We start from the raw sequence: 25,790 nt of genomic DNA on the forward strand, positions 1-25,790 counted from the left end.
TGGGGTGTGTTTGAAAATGTGCACATGCATCAGCTGTTTTTAAACAGGTTGTGAATGTACTGTGGCTCAGCATGTGTTTTGTTTGCATTTCTTCATAGGGAATTTGGATTCCAGAAGGCGAAACGGTTAAGATACCCGTAGCCATCAAAATCCTAAATGAAGCCACGGGGCCCAAGGCAAACGTGGATTTCATGGACGTAAGTTAATACAATTCAATGGCAGGTTTTCATTTATGAATTGCATGTTAGTTTCTCATGGGATGCTTCATTTGGTGCACCTGCGCAATTCAGTGAGATCCAAAACAAGATCGCTCTCAAAATTTGAATGCTCATTTTTGATGATGTTTGTTTTGCTGTGTTTTTTCATCATAGTGATTAGCATTTTCTACTTTTGGAGCCAAATTATATGAGCTAAAATAGGCAAAGCATCAATGCACTTCTACACCCTTGCAATATACCATTTCTGAGACTCAAAAATGAATATTTGAAATATTCATTTGTCTTTAGAAATTTATATTTCTAAAGACATACATTTTGGATGTGCCTCTTGTATTGGATTATGCTGTTTTAACTAGAGGTCCAACATTATGCAATTAATCTACCACAAATGGTTATCAAGTTAATCAACAACTATTTTGACATTTAATCATGTTGAGATTTTGTTGAGCTCAAAATGGTCCATTTTATCCTCTCGATAGAAAATATTCTCCGATTTTGGTAGTCGGCCATGAGAGAAGACTGATTGTCAAAAGTTTGTAAAAAAATTACTTTTACTTTGGAAAACAATGATTAATGTTTTTGACGGTTTTCTAATGGATGGTACGACCAAAACAGTAACTGAATCATAATCAATTATTGATTGTACATTTTCTGCACTGTTAATTCAAAATAAAATGAGTGTTTTTTTAATAGAAGTATTTTGAAATCAGGAACATCCCATTTGTAAGAATCTGCTTATCTTTACTTCACTGCATTTCTCAAAAACATTTAAAAAAAGGAAAAAAAAAAGTCGGTGTTTTTTTTTTTTTTTTTTTTTTTTTTTACATCACAAAAACTTGTCATTTGAACAGGGGTGCGTAGACTTTTCGTACCCACTGTGCATTCACCAGATTCCATTTTTCGAACATTCACAGTTCATCTTGTTTCAAAAAGAAAACTGAAAAAGATCAAGCTTATTACCCAGTGATGATGCAATGCAGATGAAATGACTCTCATTAGCACACATACACATCCTGGCGCGCGCACACACAGAAAGCGACCCAATTGCATTCGTTTTTGTTTTTTGTTTTTTCTTTTACACTTACTTTGCCGGTCTAAGAGGAAGTGTTAGTGTGAGCATTTCTGTGTTCAGAAGGATGCCTTTGATGAATACCCAATATTTGTTAAAATTTATGCTCAGTGTGCTTTGAGAGCTTGTCTTGGCAACCGAAAGGGAGACTAAACAGGATTTTGTGAGGGCATAGTAGGACAGCCGTATGCCTACTATGTACAGTAAATGGTTTTAAACCAAAGAGACAGGTTTTATATCCCATTACGTTTGAATCGCTGGGACTTGCTGAATTATGTTTCTCTTGTTTGAGTTTGAGTTTGAGTTTGGTTTATTAAAAGGACAGTGTACAGTAACATTAAAAAGATGGCTGCACCAGATTTAGCAATATGCTAATTTCCATCTGTAGTCCTCATAAAATAAAATTACATAACAGTTAAAAACTACATACATACAACATACGGAGCACCAAAATTACATTCAACTAACATATGAAGTGTCCAGGTATACTCATATGCTGTATAAGCAAGTAAACGCACAAAAATATACTATATATTAGAATGACAAAAATACACATGTGCCTTTGTCCAGCAGACTATTAAGAGACTTTTTTTTTTTTAAGGCTTTAATGCAGCCTCTGAACTGAAGAGACCGCTTGAATCAGTAGTTATTACAAAAACGGCCAGCAGATGGCAGCAGAGTATAAGAGATTAACCAGGGCCATGTTGCAAAACACTCTTTTTTTTCTTTTCTTTTTTTCCCCAGTTTTAAAAAGATTTGTAAATAATGATGAAACTTAGCTGTATTCCAATGCTAATTGCTGCAAAATGGAAACATAGAAATATACTTTTTTTTTTTTTTTTTCCCCTGATGCTTTTGGCAGGTTCCGTGTTTTTATAACAAATAGAACACAATATTCTGTGGGCCTTGCAAAATCAGTCAAAATCCAGTAAAACAGCTGGGAGTGAATGAGTTAATGTTAATACCACTGAATATGAGAAGTCACATTATGCTGAGACCAAGTTCACCACAACAAACATAAAAGTTGCTAATGAGCTTTTTCAAAATTCAAATTATAAATATGTCTTTTAACTTAAGCCATCACAAAGTGATGTCAGTAGAGAATGTCACAACAAAAAACACAAAAGAATCAAATATGTGGCCCGTGGGCCAGAAGTGGCCCGTCATTTGATGGAAAAATCATGCAATCCTTTTTTTCAATGGCTAAAAATATTTATAAATACATAATATAATATAATATAATATAATATAATATAATATAATATAATATAATATATGGTATTTTTTTAGAATGTGCATGTAATAATTTGCACCCCCAAAAAATAACATTTTTGACTTGTCATATTTTATAGCTTATCAGGCCACGGAAATACTGGTCCCGCCCACTTGAGGTCAAATTTGGTTCAGTGTCCCCTACAAAAAAAAATGAGTTTAACATTCCTGAATTAAGGCTAATAATTAACATGAAGAGAGTTTCATTATTCATTTATGGATATTTGTGAATTAGCAGGCAAAAATATGCATTTAAAAGCAGCACGTTGGCTTCAATGTGAATAAGGAAATTGTTAACCAACAAAATAAATTCTATGACTCTTTCCTCCCAAATAAAAATCAATGTTGCATTTTGTCCACAGTATAGCATTTATGCTATCGCTTCATTCTCACATGTTAGGATTTAGGTTATCAGAATATAATGAAAAAAAAAAAGATATCTAATTCTCTGCTTCAATCTCTGCATCATCTTATTATCCAAGCCTTGTGATACTTGCAACGTATTAATCCTCTTCTGATATCACTCCTGTTGATGCTCACTGGAGCTTTACAAGATGCGTCGTATATCCGTCTGCCTGATACGCACAAAAACACATTAACGTGATGTGTACTGCATGTGTGTTACATTACGATCTGTCTCGTGATGAATTAACCCATAACGTCTGTAGACACAGTACGCTGTTGTGTGTGTGTTGTCAGGAATATATATCACAACATCAGAAATAGTTTAGTGCTATGTTCCTTTACTACTTTATTGTAATGTTGTAGGACCTATTGTGGGAAAATTCTTCAATTGTGTATTCGTTATATTAAAAACAAAAACAAAAAAAAGTAAAGAATCCTGCAGTACAACAAGCCACTTTGATAAAATGAAATTCTCCACTTTTTGACTTGAGTGGAACCTTGCCGCTCGCTGCTTCAAGAGAAACGAGCCTGAAACAGAATAAGGAGCCCTGTGATCTTTGCCAGTTAACTCGGTTCTTGTAAACATGGTGAACGTTCTGCGAGTGTTCTGCGAGTCTTTCAACTTGTGCTTCTAGTTCTCTATCCACACAATTAGAAAATGACCAATATTTACAAAAAAAAATTGCCTGTTTCATGTGCATACAATTTACTGATGACCAAAAAAGTTCAACTCCTTTTTTTTTTTTTTTTTTTTTTTTTTTTGAGCTGGCTGCTCTAGCATACAATGTCTGTAAAAGTACAGTACCGTATTTTCCGCACTATAAGGCGCACCGCATTATAAGGCGCACCTTCAATGAATGACATATTTTAAAACTTTTTTCCACATATAAGGCGCAACAGTAGAGGCTGGGGTTACGTTATGCATCCATTAGATGGTGCTGCGCTAAAGGGAATGTCAACAAAACAGTCAGATAGGTCAGTCAAACTTTATTAATAGATGACAAAGCAGCTTTCTGACAACTCCATTCACTCCCAAAATGAATAAACAGCTGTTTTATTATTTTCTCTGAGATAAAGTATTAGTATTAGCTAGCGATCCAAGATGGCGGGATCTTCTGCGCATGCGCGTCACCGATGGTGCAGGGTCACCGATAGCGTCTTGACAGCGAGACCTGTTGCGGCTCAATATTGATCCATATATAAGGCGCACTGGATTATAAGGCGCATGGTCAGCTTTTGATAAAATTGAAGGCTTTTAGGTGGGCCTTATAGTGCGGAAAATACGGTACTTTAAAAATGCCAACTACAAAAACAAGAAAAACAAAAGCTTCTATAGGAATTATGAAATGATTTGTTTTAATGAGGTACCACCTACATCTAGAAGATAAAAAAAAAAAAAAAAGCTCATCACAATATTGTAAATAAAGAAAAACTCACATTGACAAAAAACAAAACAATTAACCGTTAAATGTGCGTAGTTGGCAAAAATATGCCAAATTTAAATTAAACTGCACTAATAAACTAACCGACAGTAGGGATGTAACAATATCCAAACATCATGATACGATAATTATCACGATATTGAAATCATTGTGTGCGCTCATGTGACTGCCTGATGCCTGATTTGATTGGCGACACGACTAAAACATCACAAGTGGTTAGCGGCCAAGGAGAAAGTCTCTTTCATGAACCAAAACCAACTGTAACGGAGTAAACGTAGCTCATTACTACCCACCTCTGCTTCCATGTTTCCTTTCCTCCACGTACCAGAAGTTCCAAATGTGTGTCTTTCAGGAGGCCCTGATCATGGCCAGCATGGAGCACCCTCACCTGGTGCGTCTGCTGGGCGTCTGCCTGAGTCCCACCATCCAGCTGGTTACGCAACTCATGCCTCACGGGTGCCTCCTCGACTACGTCTACGAGCACAAGGACAACATCGGATCCCAGCTGCTGCTCAACTGGTGTGTCCAGATTGCCAAGGTAAATGGAAAAAAAAACAAAAAACGGCCGCATTCTTAGGTTCAGTGCGTTATGTTTAACTTGCTGCAGATTGGTGAGTTGATGGGTAAATTGCGGTTTGGAGTATCGTTGTGGTTGTTAATGTTGTAGTTTATATTTTCGATGCTCATTACTGATTATTCACTTATCAATTTATTTAACATTTTTGAAAATATTTTCATTTTGGTGGTGGTTAAATCAGAGGCAGACAGTAGCACGATGGTGACTTTCCTTTGGGAAATCCAAACCCATCAAATTACTCACTGTACTACTGTACATTACAGCCCCCGTGCAGTGTAACACAATTTATTAAACAGATCGCTCTTTGGCAAAGTGAGTGAACGCAGCTATACGTGAATAAATATTAGTGCTGTCAAAGTTAAAGCGTTAACTAATTAATTAATCACAAAAAATTATCGCATTAATCATGTATTAACGCAGATTAATCGCACTATTAATTTTGACTGTAGATGATCCTTTAGCTTGACAGCGGATGGCTACGTTAAAGGTAGCACAGGTTGTGTTTGAACAATAATCATAACATGCATTAAAGTGAAGCACTTAATAAATGTTTCTGTGTGATATTCAGAATATTTGTTGATGTCAAACTATTGGTGTCATTTTTTTTCCACTTTAAATTATGCAAGTAATTAACTGATTAGAAAAAGATGCCGAAAAAAATTAACACTTAAGAGGTGCATTTTAAATTTGGCGGGCAAATAATGTTGACAAAAAGCCTTCTTAATTAAGCGATTAATCGTGATTAATCAAAATTTTAAGATGTGATTAATCTGATTACAAATTGTTTTCGTTTGACAGCCCTAATAAATATATTGTTTGCCTGCTGTGAACAGTTGTTAACATGGAGGGGGGATGATTTTGTATTATTTACAATGTTTTCTTCTGTGTTAAGTTTGTATTTTCATATTATTTTTAACTCTTTTACTGCCACGCGTTATCAAAAAAAAAACTTTGATATGACAGAGGCTTTGATCCTTCATAAAAAGAGATACAATGCTTGCATCTGCTGGCCATAGTTGGAGTGTTTTTGATTCCACAACCCATTGACCAGGCAGTGCTGCACTTAAGACGTTGCACTGATAAAAAAAATAAAATAAATAAATAAATAAAAATAAAAAACTTAGTTGACGTCATTTAACGTTTATGGCGGCATACGTCGTGATTTTACTAATCGTTATTAAACGTTTTTGGCGGTCAAAGAGTTAATATGGGTACAACTTCTGGGACCTAGTTTCATATTCTCCCATGTGACTGTGTGCACTTTTTCTGGCTGTGGAGATTCTCCCATTCACTTCAATTTGTTATGTACATACTTTCATGCCAGATACGCACTAAACGGGAGAATATAGTGATTTCATGGGGTCATATTACATACTAAAGAATAGACACGTTCACAAATTAAATGCAAGACACATTCCAGAAAATGTCATTATCTTTGTTGTGCACTCATCATCAGTTGTGTTTGGGCCCCACGATGTTATGTACTCTGGTCTCTTCCAAGTGACAGAACTTGACTGCCAGAGGTAACTCCCTGTGCTCCCGCTCTGTCAGCGACCACCATACTTCATAATGATCACCACCTCAAGAGAGATACTAATGAGCAGATTTATCAGCGCAGTGATGTATGCAAGGCTTTATTTTATTCTGTTTTATCTTATTACATCTCCTTTCTCCACTGTGCTTTAAAGTCTTGTCACACTTTTCGTATTATGTTTGCTTGGTGTGAATGGGTTTTAGCATTAATTTATGACCTGTTTTTTTTTTTTTTTTAAGCTTCTTTTACCCAGTTTTCATGATATTTATTGTGACGCATTTTGTAGCATACGGTATATTACAAGGGACAGATTATACACTGTCAAATCAACCATATGCAACGATATTTTTTAAATAATAAACGTAATAAACATTTCTTACTGGCAAATACGTTTGTATATTTATTTGCAAGTACGTTCAGACATACTTACACATACCTTTAAATGTACTTGTAGGCTAAGTATTTTATTTATTTTTTTCTTGAGCATTTTTTCCCATAATGCCACGGGGCATAAAGCTACTTGTAGGCTAAATGCTGAAAAATGGGGGAGAAAAAAAGCTGAATGGAAATAATGTACTGTAGAAATAATATAATAAACTTTAAAAATTTAGAATAATGTTTATCATGTAGGCTAAATGCTAAAACAAAATAGCATTTTTTTTATTTATTTTTTTACTTACATATGCGCAATACTATAAGCACGGTCGAAAATATGTATTTGCAAGTATGTTCAAATGTTTTTGCAAATACATATTTGTTCAGATGAAACATATTATTTGAATGTACTTGCAAATACGTATTTGCCAGTCAAAAAATGTTTACTCCACCTTGGCAGTTCCAGTGCTTGGAAATGCCTGGTTTGGTGTGACAGTAATACACGATTTAGAATATAAATGTGTTTACTGAAGAAAAAATATGTTTTATTAATGAAAGACTATTTGAAAAGATACCCTGAAGTGAAATAATATTATTATACATACTGTAGTGTTTATTAGGCAAAAGTATTTTGCGGGCAGTATTGGCTGCATGTGTTTTCCAGTACTACACAAGAGAACGGCACTTTACAAACGAAACAGTTTGTATCTTTTATTGCTACTAGCAAAACTGAATAAGTCACAACTGTGATAAGCCGTGCAACTGCCACTGAGGTCTGGGCGCTTAATTGATTTTAAATATTTAGTTAATTCCTTGAGACGATTTTTAATTAGCGGCCTCCTTGGTACAAAGCGCATCCTCACTGGTGTCCACTGTTTGCGCTAACAACATGGCAGGCAACAGTGAATGACAAAAACACAGTCAGTGTTGCCAATTTAGTGGGTTTTTCAGCCACGTTAGTGATTATTTTTCAAAACACTCATTAATAACTTAAAAAAAACAGATTAACCTTAATATAATACTCTTTGTTATACCTTCTGCTGTGCTGCTGAGCTGGTGTTGAAGTCCATCAACAGCAACTTGCTATACTACTGTAATCAAAATAAAAAAAATCAACTTCATTCACAGTTTGCTCACTTTAAGATTCGCTGCCAAATAAACACGCACATGCATGCACACGCACGAAAGCAGATCACAGGCCTGAAGCATTTGATATCGTCAACAAGTGTCTCCCTAAATCCTTTGCTCTTGTTCCAGCTCTCACTAATGCTTGCGCCCCATTTGTATTCCCAAAGTATTTTTCGTCTGAAGCTTTTTTAGTGGTGGTCTTTCATTGCTGCATAAATAAGACTTCACAATTTTGGACAAGGGTAACTTTGTTCTCCTGGGAAGATATGTGCTCGAAAGATCTTTTTGATTTGAAAGAGAGGGCTCGGCAGGTAGAATCAAATTGTCTTTTTTTTTCTTTTTTTTTTTTAACTAATGATGGCTAGTTGGCTAAATTGTTATAGCAAAGCTTGGTGAGAAGTCCCATCACATATTTCTATTTAAAATAATATATCTACTATTGGATGAGTGTTATTTTTTACAAATATAATATGCCGTATTTTCCGCACTATAAGGCGCTCCTAAGAGCCTTGAATTTTTTCAAAAGCTGACCATGCGCCTTATAATCCGGTGCGCCTTATATATGGATCAATATTGAGCCGCAACAGGTCTCGCTGTCAAGACGCTATCGGTGACCCTGCACGATCGGTCACGCGCATGCGCAGAAGATCCCGCCATCTTGGATCGCTAGCTAATACTACTTTACCTCAGAGAAAATAATAAAACAGCTGTTTATTCATTTTGGGAGTGAATGGAGTTGTCAGAAAGCTGGTTTGTAATCTATTAATAATGTTTGACTGACCTATCTGACTGTTTTGTTGACATTCCCTTTAGCGCAGCACCATCTAATGGATAATAACGTAACCCCAGCCTCTACTGTAGTGCCTTACATATGGAAAAAGTTTTAAACTATGTTATATTATTATTGCGCCTTATAGTGCGGAAAATACAGTATTATAATATACTGTACGTATATTTTCACTCGGTCTTGGCAAGCTTCCCTTGCAAATAAAAATTCTGTTGGTTCAAATAAAGCAGCTTGTAGGGCTGGGTTTAAAAAAAATATATATATTATTATATCAAATCGATTTTCCTTCGATTGTTTTATGTATCTATTTTTCCCATAAATTCTTAAGAAAACTGAATTTTAAAGGCCAATTTTTATTGTATTGTATTGTAATTTGTATTGTAATTTTTATTGTATATTGTGTATTTTATTGTAATTTTTTATTGTATTGTTTCTGTTTTCTTGAAATTTACTTCTCACATGAATTTAAAAGTATTTTCTTAACATTTCTGATTATGAAACACCTGACTTATTTCATTTTAATCTTTTTAATTTATATTTACAATTATAGAATTAGATTATGAAAATATTTTCATCTCATCCTTCCTGAAACCCTGAAATCTTTTATGAGCTTTGGTTCGTTTTGATGATTTCGGTTTTCCTCCAGAAACCGCCGACCACCATAAAATGGTGGATCACTGTGAAGAATGTCTTCTTATTTATACCGCAGTCTATTGATTGGTTGCTCTGCTATGATGCCATACAATATACCGTACATAGCACACATAGCTATTTCCACCCTTCAGTGAAGAGACACTACATTAGCGTTTATCGTTCCTCTGGCAAGCTAAACTAAACGGCACTGCCTGGTGGAGACATGCTGTATGATTGCGACGAGTGATGGCAGTCGTAGAGTTATAAACACTCTGGTGACTTGCTGTCTTTACAATTCTCATTGCATCAATCTGTAGAGCACAGCCCAGCTCGCCACTAAATTCTCTTAATTGAGTCCTGCTCTCTGTGAGCCCATCTCGTAGGATTCCCCTCAGCGGTAACAAAAAGGTCCGGAAAGAAACACAGATTAGTCCTGCGCTAACTCACTGTTGCCACAATATGTTGTTGCTATTGCTGCCATGGCAGCAACTGTATCTCAAACCGGTCTGTCACTGTCACAGGATGATGAAGGGTTGTTGTAGGAAATGTATGAGTACAAGCAGCTTACACGATGAATGGTCATGTAAGCCTTTTAAGTACAATATCTACTACAGTATTGCAGTTGTTAGTCATTGTAATGAGGTTTTTTTTTTGTAGCTTTAGCTCTGAACAGCATTATTCAAAACCCTCAGTCTTTTAACATCCTCTTGAGTTTGTGCATTCGAACGCTTAAAGTAACACAATGAAAACTTGAGCACATGCTGCATATTTTAGCCCAATTGTCTCAAGTTTGAAGAGTGCCTTCTCCATACCGCATCTGTTCCAGTTCCGTCCAAAACGGGTTAATTGGATTTAAATCAAGCGCTTCAGCTCACCGGATGCAACAAAGCGGCTAAGGAATATAACCAAGCCCACCGCAGGTTTCACATTGTGTTTCTTTTTCGTATTCTTCATTTTTGCATCTGTAATGGAATTGATGAAATTCATTTATTGTCATTAGTCAGGTTTCCAATCAAATGTTTAGAAATTTTAAAGCGAATTTTGTGAAAATGCCCAAAATGGGCATGCGACTTGTGCCCGTTTACATCTGTTCTTGTTTATTTTCTGCACATATTGGGAGGGCACTCCGCTCCTGTAGGGGGCAGTATACACCATAGAGATGTGAACCACCGGTAATTTAAAAGAAGAAGACGAAAAACAGGAAGCGACAGCCCTGTGTGATGTCGTATGAGTTTTATTTTGTAATTCTTGATCAACCTTAGCGTTTTCCATCTAAAACTGCATTAATATTCACTTTTTTTTAATTAATTCCAAAAATATTTCAGGTTTGAAAGTATACCTTACTTTATCGTCTGACATTGCTTTGGGACTAAACGTACGTGTGACGAAATATCCGTTCAAAACGTGCGATGTGTATCCGGTCTTGTCAGCTTTTATTTGCAAAACCCGTTTCCATAGCCAAAATTCGCATTTTTTCCTTTTTTCAATACGCTTCATAATCCACCACCTATAACCGTAAAAACTTTGTTTGCGAATTTTGGGCCCTTTTCGAATTTCTACATTTCCATTCATTTTATTTTATTTTATTTTTTGTATTTCTTGAAAATTTGAATACAAATGTGTGAATGGAAACCCAACTATTGCCTATGCACAAGTATAGAGCAAGGGAATTTTACTTAACAGGCTGTAGTCGTCAAAAAAACATGAAAAACATTGACCAACAGAGGGAGACAGGATGGTATGGCCTCTCGGTATTTGATAAAAAAAAAAAAGTGCCCAGACTGAATTCAAATTCAATAATATCCCAGGAATTAATGAATAGAATAGGCCTTATGGCCATTTCTTATGGTGATGTTCCTGCCATTCGTTATGGAACAAAATCACATGAAAACCATAACCTTCACACTCGGGTCATATGTTGCACAACTCAATTAATTATTAAAATGCGTTCTACATGAACTGTCTCCTTGAAAAGTAATTTAGTTTAGCCTCTTACCAGGCTCTTCACGCCCGGGTCGGTGGACACTGTCTGCGAAGGTTCATTCTCAAGCATATCTGAAAACCTTTAAATGGTATCTTTTCAAAGCTTGCAGCTCTTTTCAAAATCCCCCGTGATGCTTCGTTGAATGGTCAGCGCTCAAGGTTGTTTTGGAGTGTATCGCTTAGCAAATGACACCAAAACTATTGAGAAACACACGTTTCCTTAATTGGCTAGTCCAGGGGTGTCAAACATAAGGCCCGCGGGCCGGATCAGGCCCGCAAAGGGGTTTAATCCGGCCCACGAGAGGATTTTATAAAGTTAAAAAAAAACAAAAAAAAACAAAAAAAAAAAACAAAAAAAAACGGTACTGTCAGACTAATTAATGAGCCGGCCGGCCACAATCAAAATATATAAAATTTCTAATTTCACAAGCAGTCCTCAGATGAGCAATGCAACTTGTACAGGAGAATCGTCCTGGATGTCATTATTTTACACACAACTTAGTTACGTTTTTTTATTTATTTATTTATTGATTGATTTATTTTAATCATAGACCGACAAACGTTTTAAATACGACACAAATTCAATTACTGGTAACACAAATAGATATATAAGGATTAGCATCCTTATAACGTCATTAACTGCGCCACGCAATGCATTCTGGGAACAATATATGCAAAACCGGTCGATTTAACACATCCAGAACTCAGTGTTGCCGCGTTCCATTTGCATTTCTATTATTTTTTGGAACAATATGATTACAGCTGAGCTCTGTAATTTAGGGCAGGCACACAAATAGCAAAAATCTACGTATAATTGACGGCAATCGTTTTTAAGTTATATACCGTTATTTTACAGATGCGGCCCAATTGGTAATATATTTTCCTCCATGCGGCCCCTGAGCTAACATGAGTTTGACACCCCTGGGCTAGTCGGTTCGGCATTGTTTAATTTATTTATTTTTTGTCCAACAAAGACATTTAAAACTTGTATGAGTGAACTTGGCTGTAAAGGTCTCGCGCACTCCCACTCCTCCATCCAGGCACGTACACAGCGAGCGACACATCCCAAGACTCAGAAGAGGAAGCTGTAGAATATTTATTCTCTCTTCTTCACCTGCAGCTTCTCTCAAGCTTACTGCATTCACCTGCAAGATGTCAAATTTAGAGGTGGGCAGTCCGTCAATATTGACGGAAGGTTCGTTAATTCGTTACTGACGGACGCCCGTTTTGTTGACGATGGATGAAATGAACCGACTAAGTATTGCTGGAAATGAGTTTTTGAAAAACATTAGTAACCTTGAGAAAACCTCAAAAGACAATATGTTCTATGCAGCCCCACTAGTCTAAATATAGTATTCTGATTAATATTGTTGTTAGTGCAACATCCAGTAGTTTTTATCCATCTCAGAAGGTGGCCATTTTTCCAATTGCTGTCGACTGAAGATGACATCACAGTTGTGCAGGCCCAGATAACGACCAATCAGAGCTCACCTGTTTTCTGAAGCTGAGCTGTGATTGGTTGTTACCTGAGACCTGAGCAACTTTGATGTCATTTTCACCTGTCAGCAGCTGGCAAAATGGCAGCCCCCTGAGATGGATAAAAATGGTGGATTTTGGTGCATAACTCGTATTCCACAAATGTACGGTAATATGAATCAAAAGCTTATGTTTATGTTTGCTTATGTTGAATCGGTAAGACTACCGAATGAACAATTCTGCACTCTCTCTTAAAAAAAAAAAAAAAAAAAAAAAAGCTTTATGTTTAGACTTCGTTGGTTTGGTTTGTTTTGGTTTATTGATTTATATAAATGCAATACAAAATATCAAATCAAATTGAAAGAAAGAAAATAAAAGTTAAAAAGAAAAAAATATTAGTAAAGTCAGAAATTACATGTTCAAAGGGAGTCGGAAGAAGTACAAGAACTTTTGTAGTCTACCCCCTATAACTTATATCATGACAATGTACAATAAGTTATTATATTTAATAATATATTGTTAAAATAGCAAAGAAAGCAAATGAAGAAAAAAATGATGAGTGAAAAATAAACCTTTCTTATATGCACATATATTAGTGTAAGTTGTTATCAAATTGCTTATGCAAAAAAAAGTTAATAGTAAAATAAAGCCCTACATATACAATTAATCTAATCACAATATATAAAGAAATGTTTAAGGTTGACTTCCTCTTTAAGATATGCACTGGACAAACTACTTTTGTGATATCTGCTTCAAGACACATCTCACATTTAAAGGCCATCCTATGGGAAAACATTATTGTTCAGACGAGGTGCAGTGAATGTTTGTAAGCAAAGTGCGTTTCAACTCATCTGCCCGGTTGCAAACAACCCGAGGCCATCCCCACGCTGCCGCGCTGGATAGCACAAACAAAAAAAAAAAAAAAAACAGGCTGCCTACACTTGAACACAAGAAGGCGATTAGCTCAGCAGAGAGGGAGCAGTCCCCGTCTCGGAAGAAATTAGAACAGCTGGAAATAGCTTCTGTCTCTTAACATGTCGCCAACATTCGTCATAACCTCGGCTTGCGAGACGCCCAACGTGCAACCGATGTGATTAAGAATGTCACATTACGGCGCATGTTGGCAGAACATCGCTTCTCTCCAAATATGTAATACGTGTGTATGTATATTAGGAATGTAACGATATCCAAACATCACGATACGATTTTATCACGATATTGTGGGGGCGGTGGCGATATTTACAAAAGATCACAATATTGTAAATAAGAGCGCTCCTACTAAAAAAAAAAAAAAAAAAGCACAATATCGTGCTTTTGTACATAACAGCAATGCATATAAACCACCTACAATCTCTAATAACAATATTGAGGCACTAACTTGGTAATGCAAGCACACATTGATCGCTTCACAAGCAAATTAGGTTCCCCTTTATCTGACAATTAGCATCGATTTTAAACATAGAAGGCCAAAACATCCCTGATGAAAATTAAATTGCACTAAAAAAGTAGCCACCAGAGGGTACTAGAACTGCACAAATGGAAATCAACCTGACTTTTTTTAACAGACGTGTTCCTTTTAAATATCGTGACCATGACGACGACGATATTGTGGCAGTTTTAATATCACGATATCACGATATTGCCCTTATTGTGACATTCCTAATGTATATATGTGTATGTATCAAGGCAAATGGCTTTAGTTTAACATAAGCTGCCACATGCTGTCGGTCCTAATGCAATACTGTGTTTAATAAGCCAAGAGGAACTTGATAACGAAAACATAAAAGGCACATATAAAAGCGACAAGTAAAAACACCGACCTGATATACTCAGCAATAGTTATGTGATTTATACCGGTAGAACAATAACTAGGCCAAAATCTGAATACATTTGTTAGTTTCTCTCTCGTTAGAATACTCGATAAAAATCATTTACTGACCTAGAAATGCTTGTGGTCTGCAAATGTTAAGAAACGATGAGTGACGAGTAAAGGCATAAGTTCAAGTACGCATAGTCCATCTAGTCTAGTGTCTCAATATAGCATTAGGCCGCTGTCTGTGTAAGTCATATTTTTTTCTATGTGTTTTCCAGGAGCAATAAAAAAAAAAAAGTAGGTATTATAACCAAAGTATTTTTTATTTTTTGCAAAGATAAATAAATAAATAAATAAATAAATAAATAAATACCAAAAAGAAAACACAATACTGTACAGTACTGTATACTGCATGTGACAGTTAGTAGACAGCTTTTGCAACAGAAATATAAATTGTATATTATAGTATTTCAGACCCATCACTGTATTTTGTACATACTGTACGTATTACATTTACTTTAACTAAACATTACCAATAATTAACTTTTGATTAATTGCACATTTATATCTGCTCTAGAGCTACAATAAAATATTTAAAGTTTTTCCATGCTCTTATTAATTAACATCAAAGTTTAACAATATGTTAACCTGATACAAATAATGGTTGTATCTTTTAGTTAAATGAATACAGCAATTTCATAGTAAAGTTATTTGAAGTTAACTCATTTACTCCCAATAACGTATAAATATGTTTTTTTTTAATGTTCTAAGTGTCCCAAAGACGTATTTATACGAAGGCTTTGATGCAGCCTCTCAACTGCAAAAAACGGTTGCAGAAATGGTAGTTATTACACAAACGGCCAGCAGGTGGCAGCAGAGCAAAGGAAATCAACCAGGCCCATCAATTTTCAATAGATTTGTGAAAACTGATGAAACTTAGCTCTCTTCTAATGCTAATTGCTGCAAAACGGAAACAGATAGAAACATACTTTTTTTTCCTGATGAAAGAAGAGACTTTAATCTTTCTTTTGATAGGTTCCATGCTTTTATAGCAATTGAACACAATATTCTGTGGGCCTTGCAAAATCAGTCAAAATCCAGTAAAACAGCCGGGAGCGAACGGGACTGCTTCTGTGAAAATGGCTGGGAGTAAATGAAGACAGTACTGTAAACAGGATTGTGAAACATTGATTTGTATTTTTCTGCCGCTAGATGGCATATCATTAGCGTTTCATGTTGTACATTGGTGACAACAAACATGCATTTTTATTTTCATATGAAGAGCTGGTTAATTTTGAACACGAAGGAACTTGTGGGTTTCAAATGAGTCTGGGAATGTCCATGCACAGACCTCTTTGAGGGATGGAGAAACCTAGCTCGGCGCTGACTGCTTAGTGGTACTGCCAAAAGTGTTTTCTCAAAGCAGGGAAGCAGTGTCAGTGCGTCTCTGTCCAATTGGTTCCTCCACTCTAGTTTCCTGCTTGTTAAACATTGTGTATATTAGTGTAATAATCGTAAATGTTTTCTGTTAAAGGAACTTTTAAGTTAAATACATTCCTGATTGGATTGTTGGATTGTTAAAACAGCTGATGATCACGTTTTCGTCTATAAAAATGTGCAGTTCTAACCCCAGCGATACCCTTGGTAGACCCTCTCTGGAGGGGTCCAAAGAAACCTAGACTTCACCCCAAAGCTTTTTTTTTTTCTTCTTCATCTTGTGTACTCAGCTTCTCACTGAATCTTTGATGTTTAGTGTTTTCCCAACATTATGTTTTCTGCTGTATTCTAGAATCTCCCTTTGACGTCAAACTCAATAGAAGTCAAGTGTTCTTACTGCTGATATTTTGTTGCAAAAATCCTATCGGTATATTCATGGAACTTTTTACGGATGATGGAAGCTTATCATACGAAAGAGCTCCAAATACACAAAAAAGTAATAGAAAAGAAATATTATTATGTTACTCTTGCCAAGTGAATTAACATATCCATCTGGTGTCTGATGCTTTTCCCTCCTCTAACGCTCTAGAAGTCCCTCCTGCCCCCATTACTGGGCTCGAATGGCCTTTCCAGGACAAGGTCACGTTGTTGGCTCGTGATTTGAATGTGCCACCTGATCCCAAATGTGCCCGCAGGGCCCTGGCGCACCAGAATTCTGGCAGCAGCCACGCTGTAGTAGTAACATGACGCAAAACATGTCTGGATCATGGAGTGTGAGTCTGAACCTCACACGTACCAAAAACTTCTTGTGCGCACTCTGGCATTTGTCCGTTCGCTTTTTGGTCGGCATTTCCTCTGGGGTGATTGTTCATTTCTATTCTTTCTGTTATTGTGGTCTATTTTATTCCTTATAGGATCTATATATAGGGGTGTCCAAACTACGGCCCGGGGGCCATTTGCATGTCCATTTTTTAGTGGCCCGTGACTTATGCCAAAAATGGGGTTTGACTCAGTTCAAATAAAATAAAAACTAAAATGTTTGGAGATAGTCAAAGTAAGAAGGGAGGGTGTCGAAAAACACAGGTGCTATTAAAGTTTATTTTAGTTAACTAACGCTAACAAAAAAACTAAAATTCAAAACTACAATTTCGTTAACAAAATAAAATAAAACGAAGATGCTTTTTAAAGAAAGAAAACTAACTGAAACTACATTTATGTTTACAAAACTAACTAAAAATAAAACTAGAATTATTGCAAAAATTTCCTTCGTTTTAGTCTTTGGTAATTAATTTAATGCATAAGCCTTTGGTGATGATTTTAAATGTGATTTTTAGTAGATTTATTTTGATATAAACCAGAATAATGACGTTGCTCCCATGGTGTTTTTTAAATATTGCGCACAAGTAATACACATAAAAAAAAATAAAAAAAATTAAAAAAAATAAAACTAATACTGAAACTAACTAAACTAAAACTAAGCATTTATTACAGAACTAAAACTAATTAATTATGTGTTATACCCATTTTCTGTATGTGGCCCTCAAATGAAAAAGTTTGGACACCCCTGATCTATATTCAAGATATGCATTTCAAATTCAAACTTTTATAAAATATTATTCATATAAAAGGTACTTGACGGCATAACATACTGATTGGAACATTAGAATTGTAAATTTAAGGGTTTTGAAAGCGTGTGAAAATCCACATCCGCTTGATGTCATGTTCTCTTTCTTGACCCACGTAACGGTCTTGTTTTGGTCTCGACTCCCAAAAGTCTTGGTCTTGTCTCGCTCAATTGTTGGACACGGATAGTGCAGTCTTGAGCACGACAATTAACTACTTTTCTGAATGATTGGTGTAAAAATCTATTAAGTAGTAATACTACTAGGATATAATGAGAATAGTGTAGTTGTAAATATCATAAATTAGTGATGCTCACATACCGGTAGGTACGCCATTATAGCCTGTGTGCTGTACGCTTGCTAGTGTCTGCTGCATTTGGCATTCATCAGAGAGAATAAATGCATACAACACAAAGTCTCCCCGTCGCAACTCCCTGCTTACCTAGTCTGCTGCTTCATATTTAAGCTGTCCCCCAACGTCATTATTTAAATCCAGTCTGACATGGTAGTTCAAATTGAAAGAAAAGAGCACTGCTTTCATCAGTATTGTGTAATCCTTTCTGTTTCTCCTCCACGTTGGTCCGATTTGTCACACCTCATTCCTTAAACAATGATTCACCCTCTATCGTGCCCACTGGGATCTTTTTATATCCAAAGCATTCATGAAGCATGTGCTACATCAGGCACTGTTGCCACAAATTTCTAATAACGCTCACTTCGTCATATGATCACACAGAAATAGAAACCAAACATCCGGTGCCGTCGAGAAATACTGTCATTCTTTATTAGAATGAGTAAATGAGGCAGTTCAAATGCAGTAGAAAGTCGAGTTACGAAAAGCCAAACTACCTCGGTGAGTGCACAATTTTCAATGAGTCAATGTTTTCAACATGGCTCATGTTCACAAGGATCAGTTTTGCTTTTTCTTTCTCTACGTAGAAATGTTCCATTTGTCACAAATTGTAGGTATTTTTACTATTTTTTCTTTAATCTAAATTAGCTCTCAGTAGGCTATGTCTTCAAAGAATGTGAACATCGCTAGCAACACTGTTATTAGGAAGCACATTCACTTACATTGCTGTTGAAAACAAGGAAACACGGTCATTGCTAAACTTAAGAATGTTGAATTGTGATCTACCTTTTTCAATATTTTTTAAAAAGACACTTACAATTGGTAAACAAAGAGAGAAGAAAAAAAAATCCTGAAAGCACCACAGCTAGCTTGAAGGAGTATCTTGGCGGAAGCTAATGACAGCTATAGCTAGCTGTCTCAAGCTAGGTCGTGGCCATCCAGTAGCCACCTTTGGCTACCTTACAAGTGCTTGCTCTGTGTTAGTTAGTCTTATGGTCTAAATAAATTTCTTACTAAATATGCAGCCAGAAAATAGCTATCACAAATGCAACACTCTTTTTGCCACATCGCCTATTAAATATTGGGGTGTGGCAGCCATTTTATGTATCGCCGTATCCATAGTCAAAAATTTGGTTGGCCTGGGGTAATTTTTGTTTATTTCATACTGTACTTAATATGTACACAAATACATAGCCATATACACATATATCTTGTTTTTTTGTTGCTGTTTTATAATGATGAATTTTGGTATAATTACCTGGCAAAAAAACAATCAATGAAGCAGACACAACCCAAATACTTTTATCATTGAGGAAGAAGCATGTTGCTTATTTCCTTTTCCAACCAACCCTGTGTCCTTCCTTCACAATACAATGCAGCCTTGGGTTGTTCCCATTATTTTTGGATTTTGTGTGTAGTCCCTTCAAGACTGTGTTTACGTGGGCTGATTTGAAATCCGTCCCTCCCGGTAAGGATTTGTGCATTTTTGCTGAAGAAAAAAAAAAAATCAAAAGCAAAACCAATTCAGCAAAAAATAAAAATAAAAATCTTTGCCAATTCTATGAAACCTTTCTTGCCTTTAAATGATTAAACCTACAGAGGCTGATTTATTAATTTGATTTAAAGTCACCAGCCGTGAAATTAGATATATTGTATCTACACAATCAAATTAGATCCACTCCAAAAGCTGCATCTGAAACTGTGCATTTAATGAAGACGTTTCAAGTAAACTAGTTGAATTGTTTACAGTAGGTATCTGTGGCCTACTAAAGAGCCACTCATCCATTTTCTGTATTTCTTTGGGTTCTTCAGTTCAAGGGTAACAGCAACCCCAGCTGACTTCAGGCAAGAAACCTAATGCACGCCGAACTTTACGAGACAATGTTGTCTTAAGAAGTCTTTTTTTTTTTTTACACTTTGCGTAGAACAGCTCGACTCTTGTAAAGCCCATTAAACTCTGCCTTTTGTTGATGTGGACGTCCATGTCCAAAAAGTCGATCTAATACTTCCTTTGATCCTTCCATCTCCGCAAATCGCCTTCGTTCCTAAAAACTATTCTCTTTTTGACTTCGCTAACATCAAAAACTAAGTTTTAACTCTTACGAGCTGTGACAAAACGTCTGATTTTGATGCTGTCAGAGGTTTACATTTAAGTTTGCTTATTGTTGACGTTATTTGAATTGTTTAACTAATCAGCCTCTCTGTCGGCTGAGGATAAAAAAACATTTAGATAGTATTATACCAGAAAGACTTCCCCAGTAAGTGTCCTTCTCCCGCCCCAGTACATGCTCTCGGAGAGTGTTCAATCTCATTAGGAGTGTTTCCTCATGAATCACGTGCCGTCGGGATGAATCGTTTGATTATACATTTTCGGTGAGTGTGCCGCTCGAGTGTCTTGACAGCTTCCTCCGTGTATTTATTTTCTTGTCAGAATTAACTGCAATGGGAAGTGCCAGGTGTTGAAGAATGGGCGCTAGCTCGCCACTCTCTCCTGCTATTGATTTAATCTCGAGCCCTTCACTTCATTCACCGCCACATCTGTCTTCCCAAAACACATTGGAGGGAAAATATTGTTGAGCCTGGTTTTGTTCCTCGTGACTCAGTGCAATAAGCATAAATAACTGTGTGACTGTAGGTCACATTTTTTCTAGGTTGAGCTTGTTCTGTCTACTTTTAAAAGGGTGGCTGAACGCAAAGTATCCAGACATGTCGCACTCTTTTCTTCTTTTACTTCTGTGAAAAGTGTACTCAATCACCCACGAACTTCATTCCAATGTAACAATACGTGTCAATCTTTGGTTAGCTTAGCAATTAGCATGAAGTTTTTGCTCGTAGTCCCTTCGTGAGAACGATATTTGTGAAATGTGAACTTTATTCACCTCCATGGAGGCGATGATGACTGACTTAATAGCAGCCGCACTAGTAGCTAGCTGAGGCTTGTTGCACTTGCTAGCTAGCTGGTGTGGCATAAATAGCACAGAGCTTGCATCGACCTCTGACTACTTGCATGGAGGTGACTGAGCGCATCCAGCCAGGCAAGTCACTGGTTCAATTATCATAAATACGTCAAAATTTGTGATTCTCTGTTTTGCTATTCAGTGTGTTTTGATGAGGTGAAATTGCTTATTTTGAGCCTTGCAGTTGTAGTAAATAGTAGGGATGTCACGAAAAGGGCAATATCGTGATATGTGATATTAAAACTGCCACAATATCGTCGTCGTCATGTTCACAATATTTAAAAGGAACACATCTGTTAAAAAAAAAAGTCAGTGCAGTTCTAGCACCATCTAGGGGCTAGTTTATTAGTGCAATTTAATGTTTTGGCCTTTTATGTTTAAAATCTATGCTAATTGTCAGATGAAGGGGAACCTAATTTGCTGCAATATTCTGATCTTTTTTAAATATCACCAACACCCCCACAATATTATGATAATTATCGTATCGTGACCTTCATATCGTGAAAATATCGTATCGTGATGTTTGGATATCGTCACATCCCTAGCTGCGCGTATCAATTCTAATTTCCTCAGTCGATTTGATTCACTTCACTTCAATCCGATATCGATTAATTATGGAACATCAATTCTTCGTAAATATCAAATACATGATAAAAAAAATACACAAATATTAAATTCCAAAATAAAATTTTGGGGGGCATTATCTGGTCAAATTTAGTTTATCAATTAAAGTAACGCGTGTTATAATCACTTAAGTGTTACACAAACATTAACATCAGCAAGGATGAGATGAAAATCTAATCTTTTATAATCTAATTCAATAATTTTAAATAGAAATTAAAAAGATTCTGAAAAAGTCACCTCTTTCATAAATGTAAGAAAATACTTTTAAATTCATGTGTACAGTACATTTAAGAAAACAGTAAAATACAAAAAAAAAAAAAGGTTTGGCCTTTAAAATTCTATTTTCTTAAAAATTTATGGGAAAAAGATATATGAAATAACTGATTCATGGTTTTATGAATCGATATCAGACTTGAAAAGGAAAATCGATTCAATATTGATTATACAACACAGTTATTGTATAAATACTGGTCTTTGAAATGCAATGAATTTAGTTTTTTTTTTTAAGGTTTTTAGAGATGCAGGTACAAATTGTATATAGTGTATATTTTGTTTTGTATAAAAAAAAAGAAAGAAAGAAAAAGAGAAACAACATTGTACTGTACAGGATAAATGCTTTTTATATAGACAATACAACGGGCAACCTTTTGTAACATGCTGGTAAAAATGTGAGCAAATTTTCCTTAGATTGAAAGTCATTTTTGAATGACATTTTTCCTTTCTACTGCCTTTCCATGTCTGATCCCCAAAGATTTAAAAGCAGTTTTCATCTGGAGGTGTGATATCTAGCATTGCTCAAGCCTGTGGATTGTTTTTTTCCCCTCCCTTTGAGTTACATGAAACATAATATCCACAGCATCTTGGCTGCTACTCTTACAACATATTTCTTGCAATTACAGACCTTGGTCTGCCACATATTGTAATTATCTCTTCATGGGGTGGCTAAAAATGCAACCGAATTTTAAAAAGAAGAAAAGTATTATACAAAATGTATGCAGTGTTCTGAAAACTTCTTTCTGTCAATTTAATTGTGCAGGGAAATGAAAAAATCACAAGATGCCAGGCTACCGAATCGCACGCCATTTCTGGTCCTGGAAATGAATGAGACTACTGACTGTGTATTTACATCCAAAATATTATTTCTGCTTTATTTAAATCTAAAACACTTTGCTTTTTAAATCAATACACTGACTACTTTTACTGAAATACAATTTGGCAGTATTCTCCAAGAGCTTTGTTGACCTTTTTTTTTTTTTTTATTTTCTTAAAGTAACCATTTGGACACTAAACAATCAATCATGTTCTACCCTTCAGGTTTCGGGACGTCCGTAGAAATACGGTTATCAGTATGAGCTGGCTTCAGTCTCGCACTAACAAAGATCAAGATTGACGTGTCGGCTTATTGATCAGTCAGTCCGTTTGTGCGAGTGGTGATTGGCTTGTGACACAGACTGCATTGTGACATTTTCAGCAGTCCCCAGAGGATTTGTCCCCTGACACTGGTGATCTGGTGACTTTTTTGATAACCAACTCGAGGTATTCAATTGTGATTTTTTTGGAAACGATGTTGACAGTTAACAGTATGAATTCGAATGTACACACTGTGTACCTGTTTTGTTGTATTCTGAGTAAATGGAACCTGGCTCTTCATTGAAGAGCAGTATGATGTTCTTGCTACTTGGTTGCCGAGTGTGATTTTATCAGGACACTGCAAATTCCCCTAACAATATGATGAAGTCGATGCAATGTTATATACAGCATATAAAGCTTGTTCTTTTGCTGCTGAGCAGATTTTCTAGCGCAAGTGCGCTTCTGTCTTTTTTTCTTTTTTTTTTTCTTTTTTTTTTGTGATTGTATCTACAAGGTGAGTACTGAGACCGCACATTTTTGGTGATGCGAAGTTTTGTATCTTTTTTATGACTGTGTTGGAGTGTTTTCTAGAATTTTTGCTTCCTGAATTCTTAAGCATAATCATATTTGGTGCCACATTTGAACCAAAGCAACTTCATCTTTGCTAGCCTTTATTAGGCAGGTAATTCTTTTTAATTACCGTATTTTCCGCACTATAAGGCGCACCGCATTATAAGGCACACCTTCAATGAATGACGTATTTTCAAACTTGTTCCATATATAAGGCGCTAGAGTAGAGGCTGGGGTTACGTTATGCATCCATTAGATGGTGCTGCGCTAAAGGGAATGTCAACAAAACAGTCAGATAGGTCAGTCAAACTTTATTCATAGATTACAAACCAGCTTTCTGACAACTCCATTCACTCCCAAAATGAATAAACAGCTGTTTTATTATTTTCTCTGAGGTAAAGTATTGGTATTAGCTAGCGATCCAAGATGGCGGGATCTTCTGCGCATGCGCGTCACCGATCGTGCAGGGTCACCGATAGCGTCTTGACAGCGAGACCTGTTGCGGCTCAATATTGATTCATATATAAGGCGCACTGGATTATAAGGCGCATGGTCAGCTTTTGAAAAAATTGAAGGCTTTTAGGTGCGCCTTATTGTCGTGAAAATACGGTACTTTAGTAACAGACAATGTGAGACTGTATGATTTCTTGATTTATTTTTGAATATACTGTGTAAAATGTCTTTCTTGCTCTTATGGATCCTGTTTTAATTGAAAAGCCGGCTCTGTTTCAACACTTATGGAAGCTGTTGTTATTGCATTTTTACTATATAAAGGGCTTTTCCACAGTTGGCTTGTTGATTGATGAGAATTTGCATGAAAATAACAGTGTGGTAGTAATGATAATTACAACAATAATTATGAAAAAGCTAATGGGGTCTCGGCAGTTGTAACGCATTACAGCGATGAGGATGGCGAAGACAGACGGTGATGTTGAACAGGATTCAGTCTTGCATGTGTTTATTCGTGCGGGTCACTGGCAGTACATATGAGTCTTTCATATAAATGAGTACAATGTAAAGTAAATGTACGTCCATATGCACGTGTGTTCCAGGGGATGATGTATCTGGAGGAGCGTAGGCTGGTCCACAGAGATCTGGCAGCCCGCAACGTCCTGGTGAAATCTCCCAACCATATCAAGATCACCGACTTTGGATTAGCTCGCTTGCTTGATGTTAATGAGAAGGAGTATAATGCGGACGGAGGAAAGGTAAATCATGCAAACAACAAAGCGGGTTCATGTGTGAGACATATCCTCGCCCACTAAAGAATTTGACATGGTGAAAATGATGATCACCTTATGAGAAGCATGTTTAACACATTCACTGCCAGCCCAGCAAAAATGTAGCATTTGACGTCTTTATCCGTCAATGGCAGTGAATGAGTTAATAAGTAATCCTACACTGTGGTCACACCAACATTATTATAGTTAAAGCGACAGTGTGCAGTAATGTTTGATTTTTTTTTTTTATATATTTAAAAACACCTTTAATTTCAATAAAATGCAGCTAAAAGAAATGTTCCATCTCATCAACATGCTTTTTTTGCTTTCATAATCATGGGTCTAGTAATCGAGAATCATATTACAAATAGGTCATGCCGCACGTTACAGGACATGTTTCGCCGCCATCTTTCTGCTACGGATGCCTGAAGGAGACAAGCTTAATTAACCCTTGTCAAGTGTGGTCTCTCTGAGGCCGGTAGTGCACATGCTTCGAATGCTTAAAGCTTAGGTTGTTGCCACTAGATGGCAAAAGGTTCTACACACTGTATCTTTAACAAAAACAAAGGAAATTTAAAAAAAAAGTCAAATGGAAAGCACATTATTGTTAATTTAATAAAATATGAAAAAAATGCATTTAAAAAAAATGGAAACTAACTGAAACTTGTATATTACGTTAATGAAACTAACTAAAATTATCTATAATTATGGCAAAAATGTCCTTTGCTTTCATCTTATTAATATATAAAATGCATGAGATTTGGGGGTTTATTTTAAATGTGTTTATTTCGACATTTACTTCCATACAGACGAAAGAACGTCAAACAGTCATTTGAGAAAAAGTATGTTTCTATCTGTTTCCGTTTTGCAGCAATTAGCATTAGAAGAGAGCTAAGTTTCATCAGTTTTCACAAATCTATTTAAAATTGTATGTAATTGAGCTTTT

General features: G+C 36.1%; 1 protein-coding gene across 1 annotated transcript in view; it reads left to right on the forward strand.

Annotated features, from left to right (window-relative positions):
- erbb4b (erb-b2 receptor tyrosine kinase 4b) overlaps positions 1-25,790 on the forward strand; it is a 238,036-nt gene that overhangs the window by 194,063 nt on the left and 18,183 nt on the right. The window contains exons 19-21 of the mRNA XM_077536191.1: positions 99-197; positions 4,759-4,944; positions 24,677-24,832. Of these exons, the coding sequence (XP_077392317.1) occupies positions 99-197; positions 4,759-4,944; positions 24,677-24,832 (441 nt within the window). The remainder of the gene's footprint in view (positions 1-98; positions 198-4,758; positions 4,945-24,676; positions 24,833-25,790) is intronic.

Source organism: Festucalex cinctus, chromosome 11, assembly GCF_051991245.1.
Source record: "Festucalex cinctus isolate MCC-2025b chromosome 11, RoL_Fcin_1.0, whole genome shotgun sequence".
In the NCBI taxonomy this organism is placed as follows: Eukaryota; Metazoa; Chordata; class Actinopteri; order Syngnathiformes; family Syngnathidae; genus Festucalex; species Festucalex cinctus.